This window comes from Alligator sinensis, unplaced genomic scaffold (assembly GCF_000455745.1).
Source record: "Alligator sinensis unplaced genomic scaffold, ASM45574v1 scaffold121_1, whole genome shotgun sequence".
Lineage (NCBI taxonomy): Eukaryota > Metazoa > Chordata > Crocodylia > Alligatoridae > Alligator > Alligator sinensis.
The window spans coordinates 260,017-278,268 of NW_005841910.1; the positions used below are offsets into that span (position 1 = coordinate 260,017).

General features: G+C 40.4%; 1 protein-coding gene across 2 annotated transcripts in view; it reads right to left on the bottom strand.

Moving 5' to 3' along the window:
- LOC102384413 (contactin-6) overlaps positions 1-18,252 on the bottom strand; it is a 123,441-nt gene that overhangs the window by 49,500 nt on the left and 55,689 nt on the right. For both annotated transcript variants that reach the window (XM_025197979.1, XM_014517458.2), the window contains exons 5-8: positions 18,169-18,252; positions 14,350-14,486; positions 7,342-7,471; positions 5,967-6,117 (exon numbers count right to left, since the gene is read on the bottom strand). The exon at positions 18,169-18,252 is cut by the window's right edge and continues 134 nt beyond it. In XM_025197979.1, the coding sequence (XP_025053764.1) occupies positions 5,967-6,117; positions 7,342-7,471; positions 14,350-14,486; positions 18,169-18,252 (502 nt within the window). The remainder of the gene's footprint in view (positions 1-5,966; positions 6,118-7,341; positions 7,472-14,349; positions 14,487-18,168) is intronic.

The window sequence follows — 18,252 nt, forward strand, 5'->3', positions numbered from 1 at the left end:
ATGTGCAACCAGCCGTGTCTTGCATCGCCCCTGCATGTCGGCTTCCTCTGCTTCTGTTCTCGTGCCGTGGAGCATCCCATACAGAAATCCTATCTTGCAACTTCTCTTACTTCCTTGACTGCTTTCTTTCCTCCTTGAGTTCTGCCACATAGCTACTTAAACAACTCTTCTCTGATTTGATTGACTCTTATGCCCACAATCCTAGCTGTCTTCTCGTTACCTGGGATGCAATCTTCAAATCTTTTGATCCTTCAACCTTAACTTCTCCCCTTGCACAGAATGTTACCATTTCTACCAACAACATTTGACAGTGATATGACTTTCTTCCTCCCCTTTCCTTGCCTTCCTTTCCACCCCCCTACAATGCCTTCTCCCACACATCACAGATGCAAACTCTTTTTGTCTGCCTTCCTCTTCTACTCCCACTACTAGCCCCAGTGACACCATCTCCTTATTTCTTTTGTGCCGTGTCTTATCTCCACCCTTACTCTTCTCCTTCGGTTCTCCCTGCCTTCTGGCTGCCTCTGCTCACAACACAAACATCTTAAAAATAATAACCCATGACTCTAATTGCATCTCTAACTACCATCCAACTTCCTTCTCTCTCAGATCACTGAATGTCCTCTTTACAACTGCTGTTTGGAATTTCCTTTCCTAGACTAACTCCAATCCATCTCCAGCTTCTTGCACTGAAACCAGTCTCTACAAAGTCTCTAATGACTTCTTCCTAGTCAAGACTCAGAACCAGTAGTCTATCTTCATATTCCTTGAACTGTCAGCTGCCTTAGTAACTTTGACAAGGCTCTTCCTGAAATCTTGTCCTCCTCTGTCTTCAAGAGTATGTGCATGAATCAAGGGTAGATTACAAACCTTGGAGAGAGACAGAGACAGAAGGCATATTGCTGACACTCACAGGATTTCAACTTGTTACAACTCCATTTGACATGATAGGAGTGACAGATTGCTTGGGACATCTTCAGTATGTAGCATAACACCCTCAGAAAGAATCACCTTAACAAGGCTCCAAGGAGATGAATATGAACAATTTAAAATTATATTACAAAGCCTACGTGCAGAAGGGAAATTGCAGTAAGTCTAGTATTATGCAGGTTGTCATTGTTCCTTAAGCATGAGAACATATGGTTCATTTGCCTATTTGATGCTCATGCTACCTGAAGTACTAAACACTATTGCATTAAACAGTCAGTAATACAGAATAAAATTATGCTTATTGGCTTGATCCATTTTGGAGCTCTCTAAGGAAGGGAAAGGAAAGGAAAGTCACTTTACCTCCTATTTCCTACAGCTGTATTAATTTTATTTTTGTTGCCCACCATCGTTTCATGGGGTCAAATAGAAATGGGGGTCCCATTCTTCCTTCTCAGCAAATGTCAGTGGAGTGGCTTCAAATTGAAAGAAAGCAGGGATGGTAGAAAGAGAGATGACAAAGCAGAAAGGATAGGATTAGAAAAAAAGGAGGTTTTTCCCCTTTCTTTCCCTGTCCCTGCTCATTTCTTCTCCCAGTATCATTCCTTCCTCTTCTCTTTCACCCACTAGTGCTTCCTCTGCTCCTCTATCATCTGTCTTATCTTACAGGAAAGACAGAGATTGACAGGAAGAGAAATGACTAGGAACATATTGATGGAGCCTAGAGAACAAGAGGAATTATTAAAAGCTCTTGGAGCAATTTCCTAATGTTCTTATGAATGCAAAACTCCTCAGACATGTGCTGTCACTGTCTTAGAGGTCCCACATCCTTGGGTATAAGCTAGAGACCTGATACCTGTAACAACTGCCTCTGGAGAAGCTTATCTTCATGTATGTGAGCAGCCCTATTAAATTCTATAGCACCATTAAGACATTTAAAATTAAGAATGTACAAAAGTATTTGTAGGATCAAGCCTACATTTGTGCATAATTCAGGGCAAGCAGGGTAGCTCCTGAGTCATTAACAAATAAGTATATTAGAAAAGCCCATAATCTGTTCTTCTTACATGCTTTTGCAGTAATACATGGTCTGCCATCCTCCCATAAAGAGATACCATTGTGCTTTTCGAATGAAATATAATTTTAAAATCCAAGTACTTCTTGCAGCTCGTGGCATTCCCTTGAGGGAGGTGTAATGATGATGTTGTCAATTGAGCACAGTATGTTTGGTATTTAATGTTTTCTTCTAGAGGAAAATTCAAAGTGATTCTGACTAGCAGTCTGATATTTTGCTTGCATTTTCATATCTCAATAGGTGAATTCAGAACAAGCAATACATGGCCACTGAAAGCAGGCAGGCAAACCTTTGCCTTTGATTTCTGTCATTTTACTTGTTAGCTAGGAATAGAGCTGAAGTGATTAATCAAATTTAGCAGATGTGGAATCAATTCCATTGGTTCCCTAAGTAAAATTAGAATTTCATCAAGAGATGAGCTTAATTTGTATTCATGTTGACTTAGAGATGCTGCCTAAGATATCTGGGACTGCCCTGATTGCTAATGCCTGTACTTCAAGTGCTCTATTTAAAAGCTAGAAGGGGAAATGAACTTTCTTCTTTACAAGCATACAGGCACTGATAAGTTACTGGGGTTAAGGAATCTCATCAAAGCTATGAAAAACTATTAGCAGTGGAGGAGCAAAAAGGATAAGATGAGAATAGACTCAAACCCCCAAACTACACTAAATTAAAGTATTCTGAACCTTCATTTAACTTCTCATTACAGAAAGCCAACATAGAAGTTACTATACAAGCTTAGGGCACATGAGGCCATGTGATCTACTGAATGGGTTCGTATACTAGATCAGAGGATGTTGGTTCTGTGTCTGGCTGCAGTCACTGGATGATCTCTATTAGGTTATAATATAACTGGAATTGCATATGCTTGTCTTATTTCCATAGGATTATTAAAAAAGAGCGGGGGTTTTTTGTTGTCTTTTCAATAATTTTCCTCTATGCCTCTTCTGATAAATAGTAATGATGCATATGGCCAGGAATATATACTATACAAAGTGGTGGAGGGAAACCATCAGCTACCAGAGCCTTGTTTGAGGGACAGAGTGCCAACAAGGTAGGAGCTCTGGGAAAGATTGTGCTTGAGAAGCTGTAATTAGTTTCTGGGCTTAAGAAATTGTATTGATGTGTCTCAGCTGACAGAAGGCGGTTTAAGATAATGAATCTGTGCTTTGAAAGTATAGAATAAACTCAAAAACAAAGGCAGAACCAGGGCTCTGCCTACCCTCAGAGATAAGTACAGATAGTCAAAATTGTCTGTACCTAAGCTGAATTGATTCAGTCTTTGCAGGTTAGTCTAAACTGCGGAGATTAAACTGAGAAACAACTGAACAGACACATACTTTAGATTCAGAAAATGCAGCTACATGCCTGTAGTGGTTCAGGCCAGAAGCTGGCGGGTACTGGAGCATGGCTCTTGGCACATAGCCAGCATGGCCTGTGTGTTTGCTTCCTCTTCCTGCTTCCCCAATTTGGAATTGTAATTGGGAATTGGGAATTCTGGATTTGCAGTCCAGAATTACAGTAGCAGGACTCTGCAGGGTTTCTCATCACTTCCTCTTCCTGCTTCCAGGTGCCTCTGGGATTTGTAGTCCAGTCACAGCCACCAGTAAATTTAGTAGGGCAGGGCAGCTCTGTACTTGGAGGAAGGGGTATTTAACCCCCCTCCCTGGCCCCAGACACCTGCTGGGGTTTCCTGGGGGGAGGGGGGGAGGTTCCTCCCTCCCCCACCCAAACCTTGGGGCAGACAGCACAACCCATCCCAGCTCAGGACTGCAAGGCATGCTGGGATGCTGGAGGGCTGTGATTTAACTTGAACCAGGAAGGGGTCCAGGGCAGAAGGTTGATAAACTGGTTAGACTCAAATCAGTTAAGTACTTATCTTAAACCAGTTTCAGCCCTTTTGAAACTGGTTTATGTAAACTGAGCTTCTGTTCTGTTACAGGTTTAAATCAGTTTCTGATGACTTAAACCAGTTTACGTATAACTTCTGTCCCTAGCCAGAAAAGTTAAAAACACATGGGTCCAAAGTAGAAAAACCCAAAACAACGATCTGGGAAATATTCAGCAGATGACTGCTGTGGACGATCTAAAATCATGTTTCAAGTTTCTTTATAGAATGACAAGAGGGTGAGTCTTATTTTATTAGTGCTTCCCACTTACCTCAGCTTTGCTTTTATACCCCAAATTAATTAAAAGGCAGTCTGTTCAGACGATGTGATACCATGAATGTGTGCTGGTACTAAGCAGAGCCATCACAAATAAATCAAATCATGAGGCGAGCAGAGGAAGGGGAAAAAATGAATATCTTTTTTGCTTTAGGGTGAAATATATACCAAAGGTCTGGTAGCACCATTTCCGTAACAAAAGATTGAATTTGTCTAGGTCATCCTAAAGGAGTTATATGGTTTGACTTATTTAACAACTTGTCCATCACTGTATTCCTGTCAGAACTGTGAAGGACTGGTATATCCTTTTTCTCTGAATACATGCCAACCAGCTTTTCAAAAAGGAGGGGAAGAGATCCTTAGAGGTTATAAATGCTATAAAATAGAAAGGAACAGAATGGGAAACATTTAGTTAAAACGGTTCAACTGTATATGACCTGCCAGGATTTAATCATATATATAGAAGGCTAGGGAGTGTGTTTTTCCTGCTCACTTTTTATTTGAGATTTGGATGTATGTTATTGTGATGCTAAATATATGAGGAATAAAAATTACAGGATTACCAACCTTTAGTTCATTTTCTGTGTTCTGCTTCATTTTACGGGGGTGGGGGGGGATTCTTGAAGAATCCCACCGTCTAGAACTATGTGGCAACAGCTACTTAATCAGTTAATATCAGGAGTACTCCAACTATTATCTCATGGCCTAAAGGGGTACTGTAAATATCTTGTGGGAATCCATGTTTAAAATTCAATCCATTGTTTTTTCATGTAAATTATACGGTGGCTTACTTTTATTAATAGTTTTTCAGACCTTCAGTCTTGGTTACCCATAAGTACTTGAAGGATTCTTATTTCTATCATAAATAATTAAATGTTACAGAATATAGAAATCCAATGAAATGTTATGGCCACTTCCACCTAGGATTTATATTTAAAAATAGGTAATGAATATACATATCGGTTAGGATTGCCAAATATCCCTTATAAAGTTTAGCCTATCTGTATCATTCGGTATAATGAAGTTCACAGTTTCCTTTCTGCAACCTATAGGAGCTGAATATTCTCTTTGCATCCCATAGTCTAGCACTTTTGAATAAGCGCTTGATTGAATACACTGTATAATATATTGTAAATATGTGAAAGCTCTAAGAAAGCATTAATCAGACTAGTACTCATAATTAGTAATTGCTGAAAAATTATACAGAGAATGTTTCTTTATAAGTTAAAGACGTTCTCTTAGCTTTTTAACTTACCATATTTGACTTACCACTACTGGCCACCACTACTGACTTGCACCTTGTATAATGGTTTACACATTTACAATGAAGATGTTAAATACTCTTTTTGGGGTTTAGTTGTACTCTATACCCTCTAGGGATGCTGATATAAACCAAAGGTTGCAATGCAACCTATGTAGGTACTGTGCAGCTAATATGCAGCCTGGGCATAGTTTCCATCTCCCTCAAACTTTGATCTCTACATGATGCTGATTCACAGAGTTTTTGCATATGGCAAAGCAAGTGGACCCAGAGGGTGTCACAATGAAATACAGGTTGAATGTTGCCGAATTTTATATCACAGAGATTTACAATTACCCATATACATTTGAACAAAACACATGGCCTATGTTCTCAGTCAGTCAGACTGCATGGCTTCTCCTTAAGATGAACAGGCCCATTGACACTAGAGCTTTTACCAGTGAGCTGTCAAACGTGATGCCGAATCAACTGCATTATAGTGATGGTAAGACCAACAAAAATAAATGCCAGCAATGTTGTAAGCAAATTGTTAAAGTACCTTTTGTTTTGTCGCAGAACCTCTGTGCCTTTTTTCCAGTTAATAACTGCCCTGGGAGAAGCATTTGGTTTACATCCAATAGTAACTTCACCCCCAACTTGAACGACAGACATTTTCTTCACAGGAGTTTTGGAAAAATCAGGGCCTGAGGCTAAATTTGAAGAGGAAGGGAAGAGAAAAACAAAAAGCATGTGAGGTATCTGACAAATTAAATGAACTTTTTTTCTCTAATGTAGTATGTGAATCCAGTAGCTTTTTTGAATTTGCAGATTTGGATTCAAGTGTTTATTTGATTTCTGTGATCCAGTGGTCTGGTATTAATAATGCCCTTTTGGCCAAAAAAAAATTAAAGCAACTCCACTTTCTATAGTATCCCAGATAGCTTTGCTTAGGACAGTCTGAGGAACTGAAGGGAAGGTCATTTTTTTATCAGGTTTGAGGTGCATGGAAAAAGGACTGTGCGCGCAGAATTAACAGCACTAAGCCTGAATCTAGCTGATGTTATTCATGTCTATAGAGTGTAGATTATTCATTGCAAATAAATTATTCAATGATATTGTTTCTGTTCATGAGCTGATCCTGGGCTCTGAAATGCATTCGTTGTTCACAAACATTTGTCAAATACATAATGGGTGGAATCTCCCTTAATACAGAGGGGTAGCACAAAGCCTATGCAACACTTAAGTACCATTGAAGGCCACATTTTGATTGCGTCAGTGGGATTTGAATGTTGTACAGTCCTCATGCTGGTCTCTACACTAGGATAAATTTCACCCCACATGAACAGATTTCAGGCAATGGGTTTCTTTGAAACCAATGTTGAGACTGTTTACTGGACATTATCTGTAGCATTTGTTTATGTCACATAATATTATTTCTGCTCCCTAACTTGACTGAGAAATTTAAATTGTGGAATAATAAATAATAATTACCCATAATAAGGAAGGACAGCATCTTTAGCAAGCAACTTTCTTCACATAAATATATATTTGTTCACAAGAATAGACGTTTTTTTTCCCAAAGCGAATTCTTTTTCCAAACATTTAGGCAAACAAACCCATTTTTTTTTCTTTAGCAAGCAACTTTCTTCACATGAATATATATTTGTTCACAAGAATAGACTTTTTTTTCCCAAAGCAAATTCTTTTTCCAAACATTTAGGCAAACAAACCCATTTTTTTTTTCAAAACGTCCATGAATAGTAACTAGTAAGGGGAGCAGTCAAACTGAACAGCCATGTGGAACTTAAAGAAATATTCAGGAACATAATTTTTGTGGTATTCAGTCAGTCCCTGCATTTCTTACTTTCAGAACTATGAAATTAATTTTCCATTCTGGTCAGTATCTGATTATTTTTAATGACCCGTCTACTTACCTATCACTCTTAACTCAGCGCTGGCATAAATGGTGTCATATTTATTTTCTGCAACACACTGATAAAGGCCCGAATCTGATACGTTCAACATAGTGATTGTTAGCGTTCCATTTTCTATTTGAATTCTCTCCTAATAGAAGGGGGAAAAAAAACAACTGAAACAAAGCAAACATATTCTTAGAACAGTTGAGTATAAAAGTAGTGTCTCATACTACTATGTAGGTGCACTTCTGTCGCGATGTAGAAGCTGACATTTTGTTATTTTGGCATGCCGATGAAAACAAAGCGGGGGCGAAAAAGATGAAAATGATAATGACAAATGAAACATAACTGTATTAGAATACATACTAGGCACATCTCCATGTGCATTAACGAGCTTTTCCTAATGCTCATTAAATTTAGGAACTGCAGTGTGAGGTACTAAATGCACATTAGGTTGCACTAATGCACAGTAGCGCAAGTGCACGCTTTTTAGGTGACGCTTAATGTGCAGTAGCCTATTTTACTGCACCTTATCATAATAGCACAGTTTTTTACATGCTGCTTTAATGCACATAAAATAGGCTACTGCACAATAAAGTGCACGTGCAGGCACACCCACTGTGTGGTGGCTGTTATAAGAACCCAATTTTTCAATTCATCAGAACATTTAAACATGCTGTAGTCCCACTGTCTTCAATGCAATGGGATTCATCCATGTGTTTCAAGTATAGGGTTATGCTTATAAGCAGCTGAAGCTGGTAAACAGGAAACCCTTGCTATTCACGGATTTGTGATTCGTGGTTTCAAATACTTGCGGTGCACCGCGCCAACCCACGCTTTCTCCCCACACAGCATGATGACACTTTGTTACTGTGAAGTATGGATGAGAAGTGAAAAAAACTTCTTTGTCTCCTGTCCCCTTCCTAGTCCCTCAAAACAAGGAATTATCTGGGAAAACCTGTTTCTAGGAATACTAGGATGCATATATGACCATCCTTCTTTAACTATGTAGATTTTGGAAAGAGAACAAATCTCCAGGATAGATCCAGGGATTCAGCAGGCAGAAGTAAACACAGGAGCCACTGATGTGGCTCTCAGACGCTCACAATGGCAACACACTGTGTCCCGTTTTGTACTTTTTGACTCTCTGCCCTCCTCTTTTTGGTTGTTTGCTCCAGGCCCCTCCCTGCATCCTCTCAGAAAGTCACTTTGTACTGCCGTACCTGAACATTTCTTTATCTAATCCTGCTTCATCAAACTTCCTCACTCTCTGGTGCTAACATTCCCTTTGGCCGGTACCTTCTAAATAAACCCTCCTGCTCCATTTGTCATAATTATGAAACTACAGTGACATTGCCAGCAATCACATCATCATCTCACCACCATCATCATTACTAAGACATCCTCAACTTATAGCATGTGCTGGTGCACGTACAAAACATGGTGAATCTCGTGGGTAATCAACTCAATCTAGAGAAGTACCACAGAGATGGTGTGCTTTGTTTCCCATGTTCTTAAGACCTCTACAGTTGACTCTAGCATAATTTCATTTGTGTGTGTGTGTGTACACACATACAGTGGCACTATTATATTGTATTGTTTTGTATTGTATTGCATATATATAGATTATAGTTATATGTCTTTGTTCTGAGTTCATAAAGCATGTGATACAATAGAGTCCTGGTCCATGACAAGCTATCCAAGATACAGTGGCACTATAATATATATTATATATTAATATATACAGTAAAATCCCTGTTATCCAACATGAGTGTGAAATGGGGAGTGCCAGGTATCTAAAAATGCTGGTTACCTGAGGCTGGTGGTTTTTGGCTGGATGTGGAGTATGAGGAGTTGGGGGTGGGGGGGGTGGTAGCAGCCACCGGTGGAGCAGGGCCTAAGGCGGGGGGGCGACCCACCACTGAGTGGGTGGCGACCACACACTGAGTAGCTGCACCACAGGGTAGTGGGTGGCCGCTGCATGCAAGCTTCCCCCTTGCCCCCCTTCCCCTCTGTCCGCATCCGCCCGACTGGCTGAAAATTCTGATTATAGTGTTCCAGTTACTCAAATGTCAGATAACAGGGATTTTACTGTATATAGCTATATATAATATATATTTATATATATTATTTTGCCACTGTATGTAGGATAGCTTGTCATGGAGCAGGACTCTATTGTATTACATGCTTTATGAGCTCAGAACAAAGACATACTGCATCCCTCATACAGTTTATAATCTAAGTGTATGAAAAATGATAACAGAAATGGAGGAGTATAAGGAAACACTGAGATAATGGTAGTCAAGAGGTTAGCTAGTCATTTAACTGTTGGCAGGAATGACCTTAAGGGACATTCTGAAGAAGAATGGTGACACGGCTATAGGAGGACTCATAGTGAGGTTTCTCACAAGGTGAGAGACCACATTGGCATAAAATACCAGCATAAAGGTGTTGTTGTTCTGACTTCTTTCCTCCTCCCCTTGGCTGTCTTTCATGGTTTGCCTGGTGGTTTTCTGACACTATAATTTCCTCACATATGGTGCTTAGCTTAATTGACCTGAGTCTCTTGGTACTATCACACTACAAATTAAAAATAGTGATGTAGTATTTAGGTTTGGAACTGCTCAGCTGAGTGACTAAGTTTGGCTGAGATGGAGACAGAAAATATAGCAAGGTGAGACGATAACAGTATTCAGATTGTCTTTGTGTTTATGTGCTGTTTCTTGATGTTAGCTAAATAGTAATTATATATAGCACCCCATCTGCCTCAATAGTTAAGTATTTTTGGTATCTCAAGGGCTACATGTGAATCATATGAAAATGACCTGACTTTCACAATTCTAATATAATAAAGGGCTTAGTCTGTCTGTCTGTGTGTCTGTCTGTCCGTAACACTTTTGGACAACTGCGCGTGCCCCGCTGAGAGACCTGGCAGCAATTGGATGCAGGGGCTCCATCTCCTCAGGCAGGGAGAGAGCCACTGCTGCCTTGGGCAAGTAGGTGGTAGCCCCGCTGCTCTGTGGGGAGGAGGCAGAGGTGGGTGGGTCGGTGGTGGAGGGGACGGAGGGAGCCACCGCGGATGCCTCAGGCAGGGTGACGGTGGGAAACCCTGTTGCTCCGGGGGTGGAGGTAGAGGCAGGCAGGGGGGAGCTGCTGCGCTGGAGGCTGAAGGAGGAGGTGGCAGCAGCGGAGGGACTGTTTACGTGGCCGGCCCCGAAGGCTGAGCAGAGTTGGGGGGGGCATGTAAACCTTCCCTGAAACACTCCCCCATTCATGACGGGTAATTAGCTAGTCATAGAATAAAAATTGGAGGGCGCTGGATTCTTTTTGGTTGATAATCATATTGAGTCCTCCAGTTATGATCCTAAAGGATATATTCCATCTGTGAAGATCCCTAATCAAGATATTCCTGTAGGATATTTAAATTGCAGCAGACTGGCATTTGCTAAAGGAAAAATGTTCTGTTGCAAAGCTCTCCTCCAAACCAACATCTTAAACTTCCCTTGGAAACCTGCAGGCAGCCAGTGCAGATCATGGAGTGGAGATTTGATATGCTTAGCTTGAGTTTTAGCTCACACTGGGCCAATTTAATCATTGGTGGAGTGCTGCTGAAATCAATGAGGCTGTACAGGGGATAAATTTGCCCAAGATTTTTGTTTTTGTGCATTAAAAGAATTTATTTTTCTTCATTTTTCTTTGGCACATAATAAACCCTGCTCTGCACTACAAACATAACTTAAAACCAAATATTTCAAGGCTAACTATTACCATCCTCCAGGGACAATAAAAGCCACATTGTAAAGTAGAAGGCTGCAAAAGAAAGAGAGAATATTCTCTCCAAAATGGATCACTGAGAAAGAAACCCACAAAAGGAAATATAAATTCCATCACTGAAAGCAAGTCTAAGAACAACAGATACTTTTATTATTATGATACTTCTTTTTTAGACTGGCTCTATTGCCTCTATAGAATTTAGAGGGCACGGTATGGTGATACAGTACATAATATAATCCTCTACTAAACTGTAATAATCTAAAATATATTTTTGTTCTGCTGAATGTATGTAATGTGACCACCTAAGAGTTAAATATAATGCCATTTGCACAGAATATTTGATGGTCTGCTGCTACTGTATCTCTGCAGAGGAGAGAGTGCCACCTATTGAGTCGTCATAACCATTTTGTTCAGCACACTGGATTTTCCTCGGAGGTCTCCCAACCAAGTACGGACCCAGTTCAACCTTGTTTAGCTTACAAATTTTGATGAGAGCATAGCCTGGGGTTGTATGGCTGGTGTATTGCAAACTAATTAACAACATTACATTACTTATCTCCTTTTTTTTGTGTGTGGCTCTCACTATGGATATCTTCTGCATACTTAGTTTTACCTTCAGGCCGTTTGCTATCCTCTCAATGTATTCTATTTTTTACAAACTTTTTATAAACAGAAACCCCCTTTTTAAAGTAATACAAGCGTCTCACGAACAAATTGAATTCCCCCTATTTCTCAGCCAGCTCTTGCAACTTATGCAGGCAAAACAAAGGACAAAGCACCCCATGACCACGAGGAGAAATAATGGGGAAATGGCCAGCAATGTAGGCACAAAGGAAGGACATGACAAAGAGCGGGCATATACTACAGAATGAAGATTAAGGTGGAAAACTTATGGAACATATTTTTTCTAAGATAGTTTCAACAAGCACAGTGCTGAGAGTGAGTGAATATTTTATTCACTCTAAAATATCTGTTTAATCCATTAAGCAATAGTATTCAACGTGTTGCTGCCTCAAGTATTCCATTCACAATACCCTTACACAATATGTAAGTACTATGAACATATTGGTGTGACTTCAGTGTGTTTTCTCCTATTTTATATTGAAAGGATACATTTGGAGAATGACAGCCTCTAAATACCACTGTCTTCTTCAAAGGAAGAAAGACGTGTTGATCCCACTTAAGGAAGGCAATAATACTGTAAAATGATTTTTTTTTTTTTTAAAGAAAATTCAACCATAATAAATTCTAGCTAATGACCTCCAGTGTATCTAGTACTTCCATTGAAGATTAATCTAGCAGAAAAACCATGCAGAGTACTGGACCCTGTTGTTGTTGAAAATATCTATCAGCAAACCAGACAAATGCTGGTGCTGTGACCCAGCAGGTGCTAATTTATTCCATATGCTTTGGGAATGCTTCCATGTCCATTTGTTTTGGACAACACTTAATTGCTGAATTATTATTTTTTTCCCCATGAAATAGTCACGTTACAAGCTAGGCATGTAATTTTAAAGCCCAAGTGGAACCTCAATACATGCAAAAAAACTTTGCCTCAGCAGAGTACTAATGACAGGAGTGGTACAGAAGTGGGCATCTAAAAATTGAACAGCATTTGAAGACTGGAACGTTGACATGACAAGCTGGCTCTAATGGAAGAAACTGTGTACCATAATTCTCAGAAGATAGGGGACTCTCCTTGGACATATCCAAATACATTTATTAGAAATTGGACCTCCCCAGAATTTCCTTTTTTTCAGCCCACTTCTCCATATGACTACACATTCACCCTTCCTCTTCTTTCCTCCTTTATTCCTTTTTATTAATTATTTTTCTCATTTCAACTTTTGCTTATCTTCTCAGAGATAAACATTGCTCAGATATGCAGAAAGTCTCTAATATGTGCAATACAAATAAGTGACCCATATACTAAGAATTCATGTGGTACATGAGGTTAAGTCAAGTCAGGTTTCATAGTTTCATAGTTTGTATGGTCAGAAGGGACCTGAGGAAATCATCTAGTCCGACCCCCTGCCATGGCAGGAAAGAGTACTGGGGTCAAACAACCCTGGCCAGATGTTCGTCCAGCCTCCTTTTAAAGACCCCCAGGGTAGGAGCCAGCACCACTTCTTTTGGAAGTTGGTTCCAGGTCCTAGCCGCCCTGACAGTGAAATAGCGCTTCCTAATGTCTAGCTTGAAACTACCCTTTGCTAGCTTGTGTCTGTTGTTTCTTGTAAGTCCCGGGATTGCTTGGGGGAACAGGGATTCCCCCAATGCCTGCTGGTCCCCCTTGACTAGTTTGTAGACTGCCACTAGATCCCCTCTCAGCCTTCTCTTTTGGAGGCTGAACAGGTTCAGGTCCCTCAGCCTCTCCTCGTAGGGCTGCCCTGCTGACCCCTGATCATGCGGGTGGCCCTCCTCTGGACCCTTTCCATATTGGCCACATCCCTCCTGAAGTGCGGCACCCAGAACTGGACGCCATACTCCAACAGCAGCCTGACCAGTGTCGCATAGAGGGGGAGGATCAGCTCCTTGGACCTGCTTGAGATGCATCTGTGGATGCATGACAAGGTGTGGTTGGCCTTCCTGACCATGTCCCCACACTGTCGGCCCATGTTCATTGTGGCATCAATGATGACTCCAAGATCCTTTTCTGTCTACAGCCTGTAGGTGTGCTGCTGGTTCTTTCTCCCCGGGTGCATTACTGTGCACTTGTCAGTGTTGAACCCCATCCTGTTCTCTTTGGCCCACCCCTGTAACCTGTCTAGATCCGCTTGCAGCCTGTTCCTTCCTATTAGTGTACCCTCTTCACCCCACATCTTAGTGTCATCTGTGAACTTGAACAGGGTGCTTTCTACCCCCTCGCCCAAGTCACTGATGAAGATGTTGAAAAGTCCGGGCCCGAGGACCGAGCCCTGGGGAACCCCACTGCCCACATCCCTCCAGGTTGAATAAGACCCTGCCACCACCACCCTCCAGCCAGTTAGTGACCCATCTGACCATGTAGGCATCAACACCACTGTCTCCTAGTTTCTTACTGAGAATGGGGTGAGAGACCATGTCAAAGGCCTTCCTGAAGTCCAGGTTGTTCATGATTAGTGTAATGAGGTGTTTTTGTATAATTTATTATACTTGCATTATTCCTTTATAGATGCTAAAATGTAATGAAAAGTCCAGCAGCAAAAAGAAAATTCAACCTTAAGTCCAACACACTTACTAAACTTGAATTAAAGAAAAGTAAATAAATCTTACCTCTGGCATTAGGAAATGGCCATTTTTTAACCAACTGTAGGAAGGGTTTGGTTTTCCACTTGCCTTGCACTCCCAAAACAAGCTGTCATACAGAGATAGGTAGGCATTTTGGATTTTTTTATCCCATTCAGGGAGTTCTGCATTAGCGGGGCAAAAAGAAAGAAAAGCATTTTAACCAGGAAAAAGTGTTACTCTGAAGGAATATTATCCTTAACTCATGAGTTGAACAAAGATAATGAGTATTTGACATATGCATTCCTATTATATTTTAAATTAATGTTTTTCTTCAGCTTTAAGGCATACAACTTTGGGACTAACTCATGGGAGAGTTTGAGAAATCAGATGGCTAGTGGTTAGAAAAATGAGTGTGACTATTAGCCACCTCAGCAGTCAAAACTTGCAAAAGTGATGAAAGATTCCTCAAAATGGGATAAACTGTTTGACATTGCTTTGACACTGATCTTTTGGAAATGAGACCCCTTTCTGATATCAGAAATTGAACACCCCAAAATTGAAATGCTCAATTATTTGACAGTTTTGAAAATGTAATAGGGGTTCATATGCTCTCTTTTGTAGTATCGGAGCACATATATCATTGCAAGCATATTTTAAATGTTGGCAATATTAGGAAACAAAGTACCAACAGAGCTCATTAAGCGAGAATAAGAAGATTCAATCCAAATGCTTGTATCTTAACATAACACGTTAGCTGCACTGTTGAAATATTTTTAAAGGTAATTATAGGCCAAATCCTGCATATATGACCTATGGCATTCTTACTCATCCAATGAGTTTGACCAAGTGAATTAAAAATGGCAGAAGGTTGAAGCTGCTTGAAGCAGTCGGCTCCGAATCTCTCTCAGATCATATGAATTCAAGGGCTAGATAGTTAAGGGTAGAATTTCTACTTTGCACATGTACTGGGACAGAGCTGCTATGATCTATGAACTTATTGCTGGCCAGGGAATGTCCAGGTATTACAGAATCTACCACCAATGATACCCTGAGACTGTTTTAGAAGCTGGAGAAGAAAGGGACAGGAGTACAGCCCTGCTGACTCCTTGCCTCTCCTTGCTTTTGTGCTCTTTTGAGAGAGACTCTTGGATATGTTCTCCTCATCTCAGAACCACAGTCTGGCCTCAGTTTAGGAAGAAGATTGTGATCAAATTTCCCAGTCTGACCAGAACAAACTATTGGTGAAATGCCTTTCAGCTCAGCTTGTGATGTGGGGCTACTAGGTTGGTGTTCTTGGAGTTCATGCATCCACAGGCCACTCCTATAACCCACCACACATAATAGGAACACACACATACAGTAAAGAGGAGGTTGGAGTATGCTTAAATTTAATTTGAATGACTAATTACATTAATTATGCTAGAGCCTAAGTACCAACCTAGATAGAACTAGCACTGTACAGAGTAGTAAACAGTCCCTGGCCAGAACAGTTTACAGTCTAAACAGTTAAGACAGATACAAGATGGGAGAAAAGGATATAATATTTTCCAAGAGACTAGGAATAAGCACGGAGAAGGAAACTGCATGCAAAACATATCTGCTCACTTCTAATATTATGGAGAAAATTCTTTTGTAAATTCTTCTGTCTGTTATTTTTATACATTTCATTATCTACCAACAAGTATTAATTAATTTGCAAAGTACAATTAATAAGCCTGTCATTTTAAATTACATTAAGTCCAATAATAATTTTGTAATTAAATTTGTAGTTATTATTCATGTCAAGGTAATCTGCTAAACTTAATTTTAATGCAGTCATTTGATTCATGTTCAGTGAATATAACTGGAAATGAATAGCCAACACCTCCCCACTTCCAAAAGTGAAGAAACAATAAATAACGCATCAGCAAGTTTTTCTATTTCTGGCATAAACCTTGACATTAACCATCAGGACTACAAGGCTACATACAGACAGTCAAAAAGCCTGAGGCTGAATCGATTCAATTTTCTCAGATTAGTCTAAGATGAGTAGATGGAAACAATAAGTGAGTGAACAGACATTCACATATGACTCCGGAAATGCAGCCACATGCCTGCTGTTGCCCAGGCCAGAAGCTGGGGAGCACCGAAGTATGCCTCCCTGCTCAACTGGAGCAGACACCTTGAGCCAAGTCTAGTCTTCCCACCCTAAGAGCAGAGGTGGGGGGTTGTGGGGAGGTACAAAGCATCTTGGGATCCTGGGGGACTGTGAGTTAACTAGAATCTGGAGAGGATCTGGTACAGAAGTTCGATAAACCAATTTAACCTAAATCAATTAAGTCTGACACTACATCCATCCATCCATCCAGGTTGTGCTTAAACCTTTTTGAAAGTGGGTTATGTGCACTGATATTTGGCGTGTTACAAATTTAAACCAGTTTCCAATCACGTATACTGGTTTATGTGTTATTTCTCTCCCTAGCCCAAGAGATAGGTAGCTTGTCAGTGAAACCTGACTCTGTTCATTAGAGACGCACACGGAAGTGACAATTTTCACTCAATCTGGCCACAAATGGTTTATAGCTGTGACCAAACACAAGCACATGGCTGCAGACTGCTTCAAAAATGGCCTATCAGGCCAAAATATGAACTCACATTGCATGAGGGTTCAGATGAAGAATGTCAAAACAGAACACCTTCTGTAACTTGTGTCAGCACTGCCTCCAAGCCTATTGCAATTTTCAGAATAAGAGGGAGGAAAGGGAGCAGAAAGAGTTTTGTCTGGGGTTTTTTCAGCCCCTGCTGGAGGGTGAGGTGGGTGTATTGGATCCCTCCAACATGCGGGTGGGAGGGCTTCAATTCTCCCACCCCACCCTCCAGTGCTGGCTGGGGAATCTCTAGTACGAATTTCCTCTTCTCCCTTTCCCTGCTCCCATTCTGAAAACAGTGCAGGCTAACAGGGGGGAGGGGCTGTTGCTAAGGGAAACTGGCTACAGACCCACAACCAAAAGCTAGATTCACCTCCCCCCCTCAACCAACAATGAACTTCTGTTTGATCTGGGGAGTCGCTGTAACTCTGAACACATCCTGCAGAGTGTTCTCAGTTACACTGGAGAGCTGCACTTCTGTTTGTGCCATAGATAGAAGAGATTGCCTTAAAAAACTCACATTTGTCCTCCTAATAAGCCAATTGCAGGATCACTGCTTAGCTCCGTATTATTTCTCATTGTCCTTTTTATCCTTTTAACTAATTTTTACAGTTAAATATGGCTATAAAGAAGATTTCGCCACCCATATGTACAACAAAAATGTGGGTTTGTCTACTTATGCCTGGGAGTAAACGGCATAAGATGTTGCTATATTCCCCTTTGTTACATGGATCTCAGAAGTGGAGAGGAAAAGTTTTGTGAAGTTATTATTCGCACATAGAGGAAAACGATGGAATGATTCTGTCCCTAACATGCAAATCAACATAGTTGAACTAGGACGATGGATTATGTACCACGCAATAAACATTCCCTCCCTGTTTTCTACTGAGATAGTACAGCTACATGCTTCAATATGCATTGGTCTGAGAATAAATTCTCTATCCATCCCTTAATGTTTCATGTAAATGCATTGTGTTTCTTTCTGTCTTATATTAACCTTTATAGCATAGCCTACATTTCCAATCTGACTTTTAATACACAATATCTTGTATTTGCTGAAGTTTAAATTGTAATTCACTGAAGGTCATTTCAAGCCTCCAATCATTTTATTAATCAGCTTAACCTGAAACTACATTTTTCCCTGCTATCTCTCTGCAAGGGGCTAATGGACCTCATTATCTGCCAAATACTTCCAAATGCTACCATACTTTATGTAAAAACAATTCCATTTACTCACCATAGATAAATAGTTGACCTCTTGCAACATTTCTTCCTCGAATGTTTCCTGCAATACACTCATAAGACCCTTCATCTTCCTGCT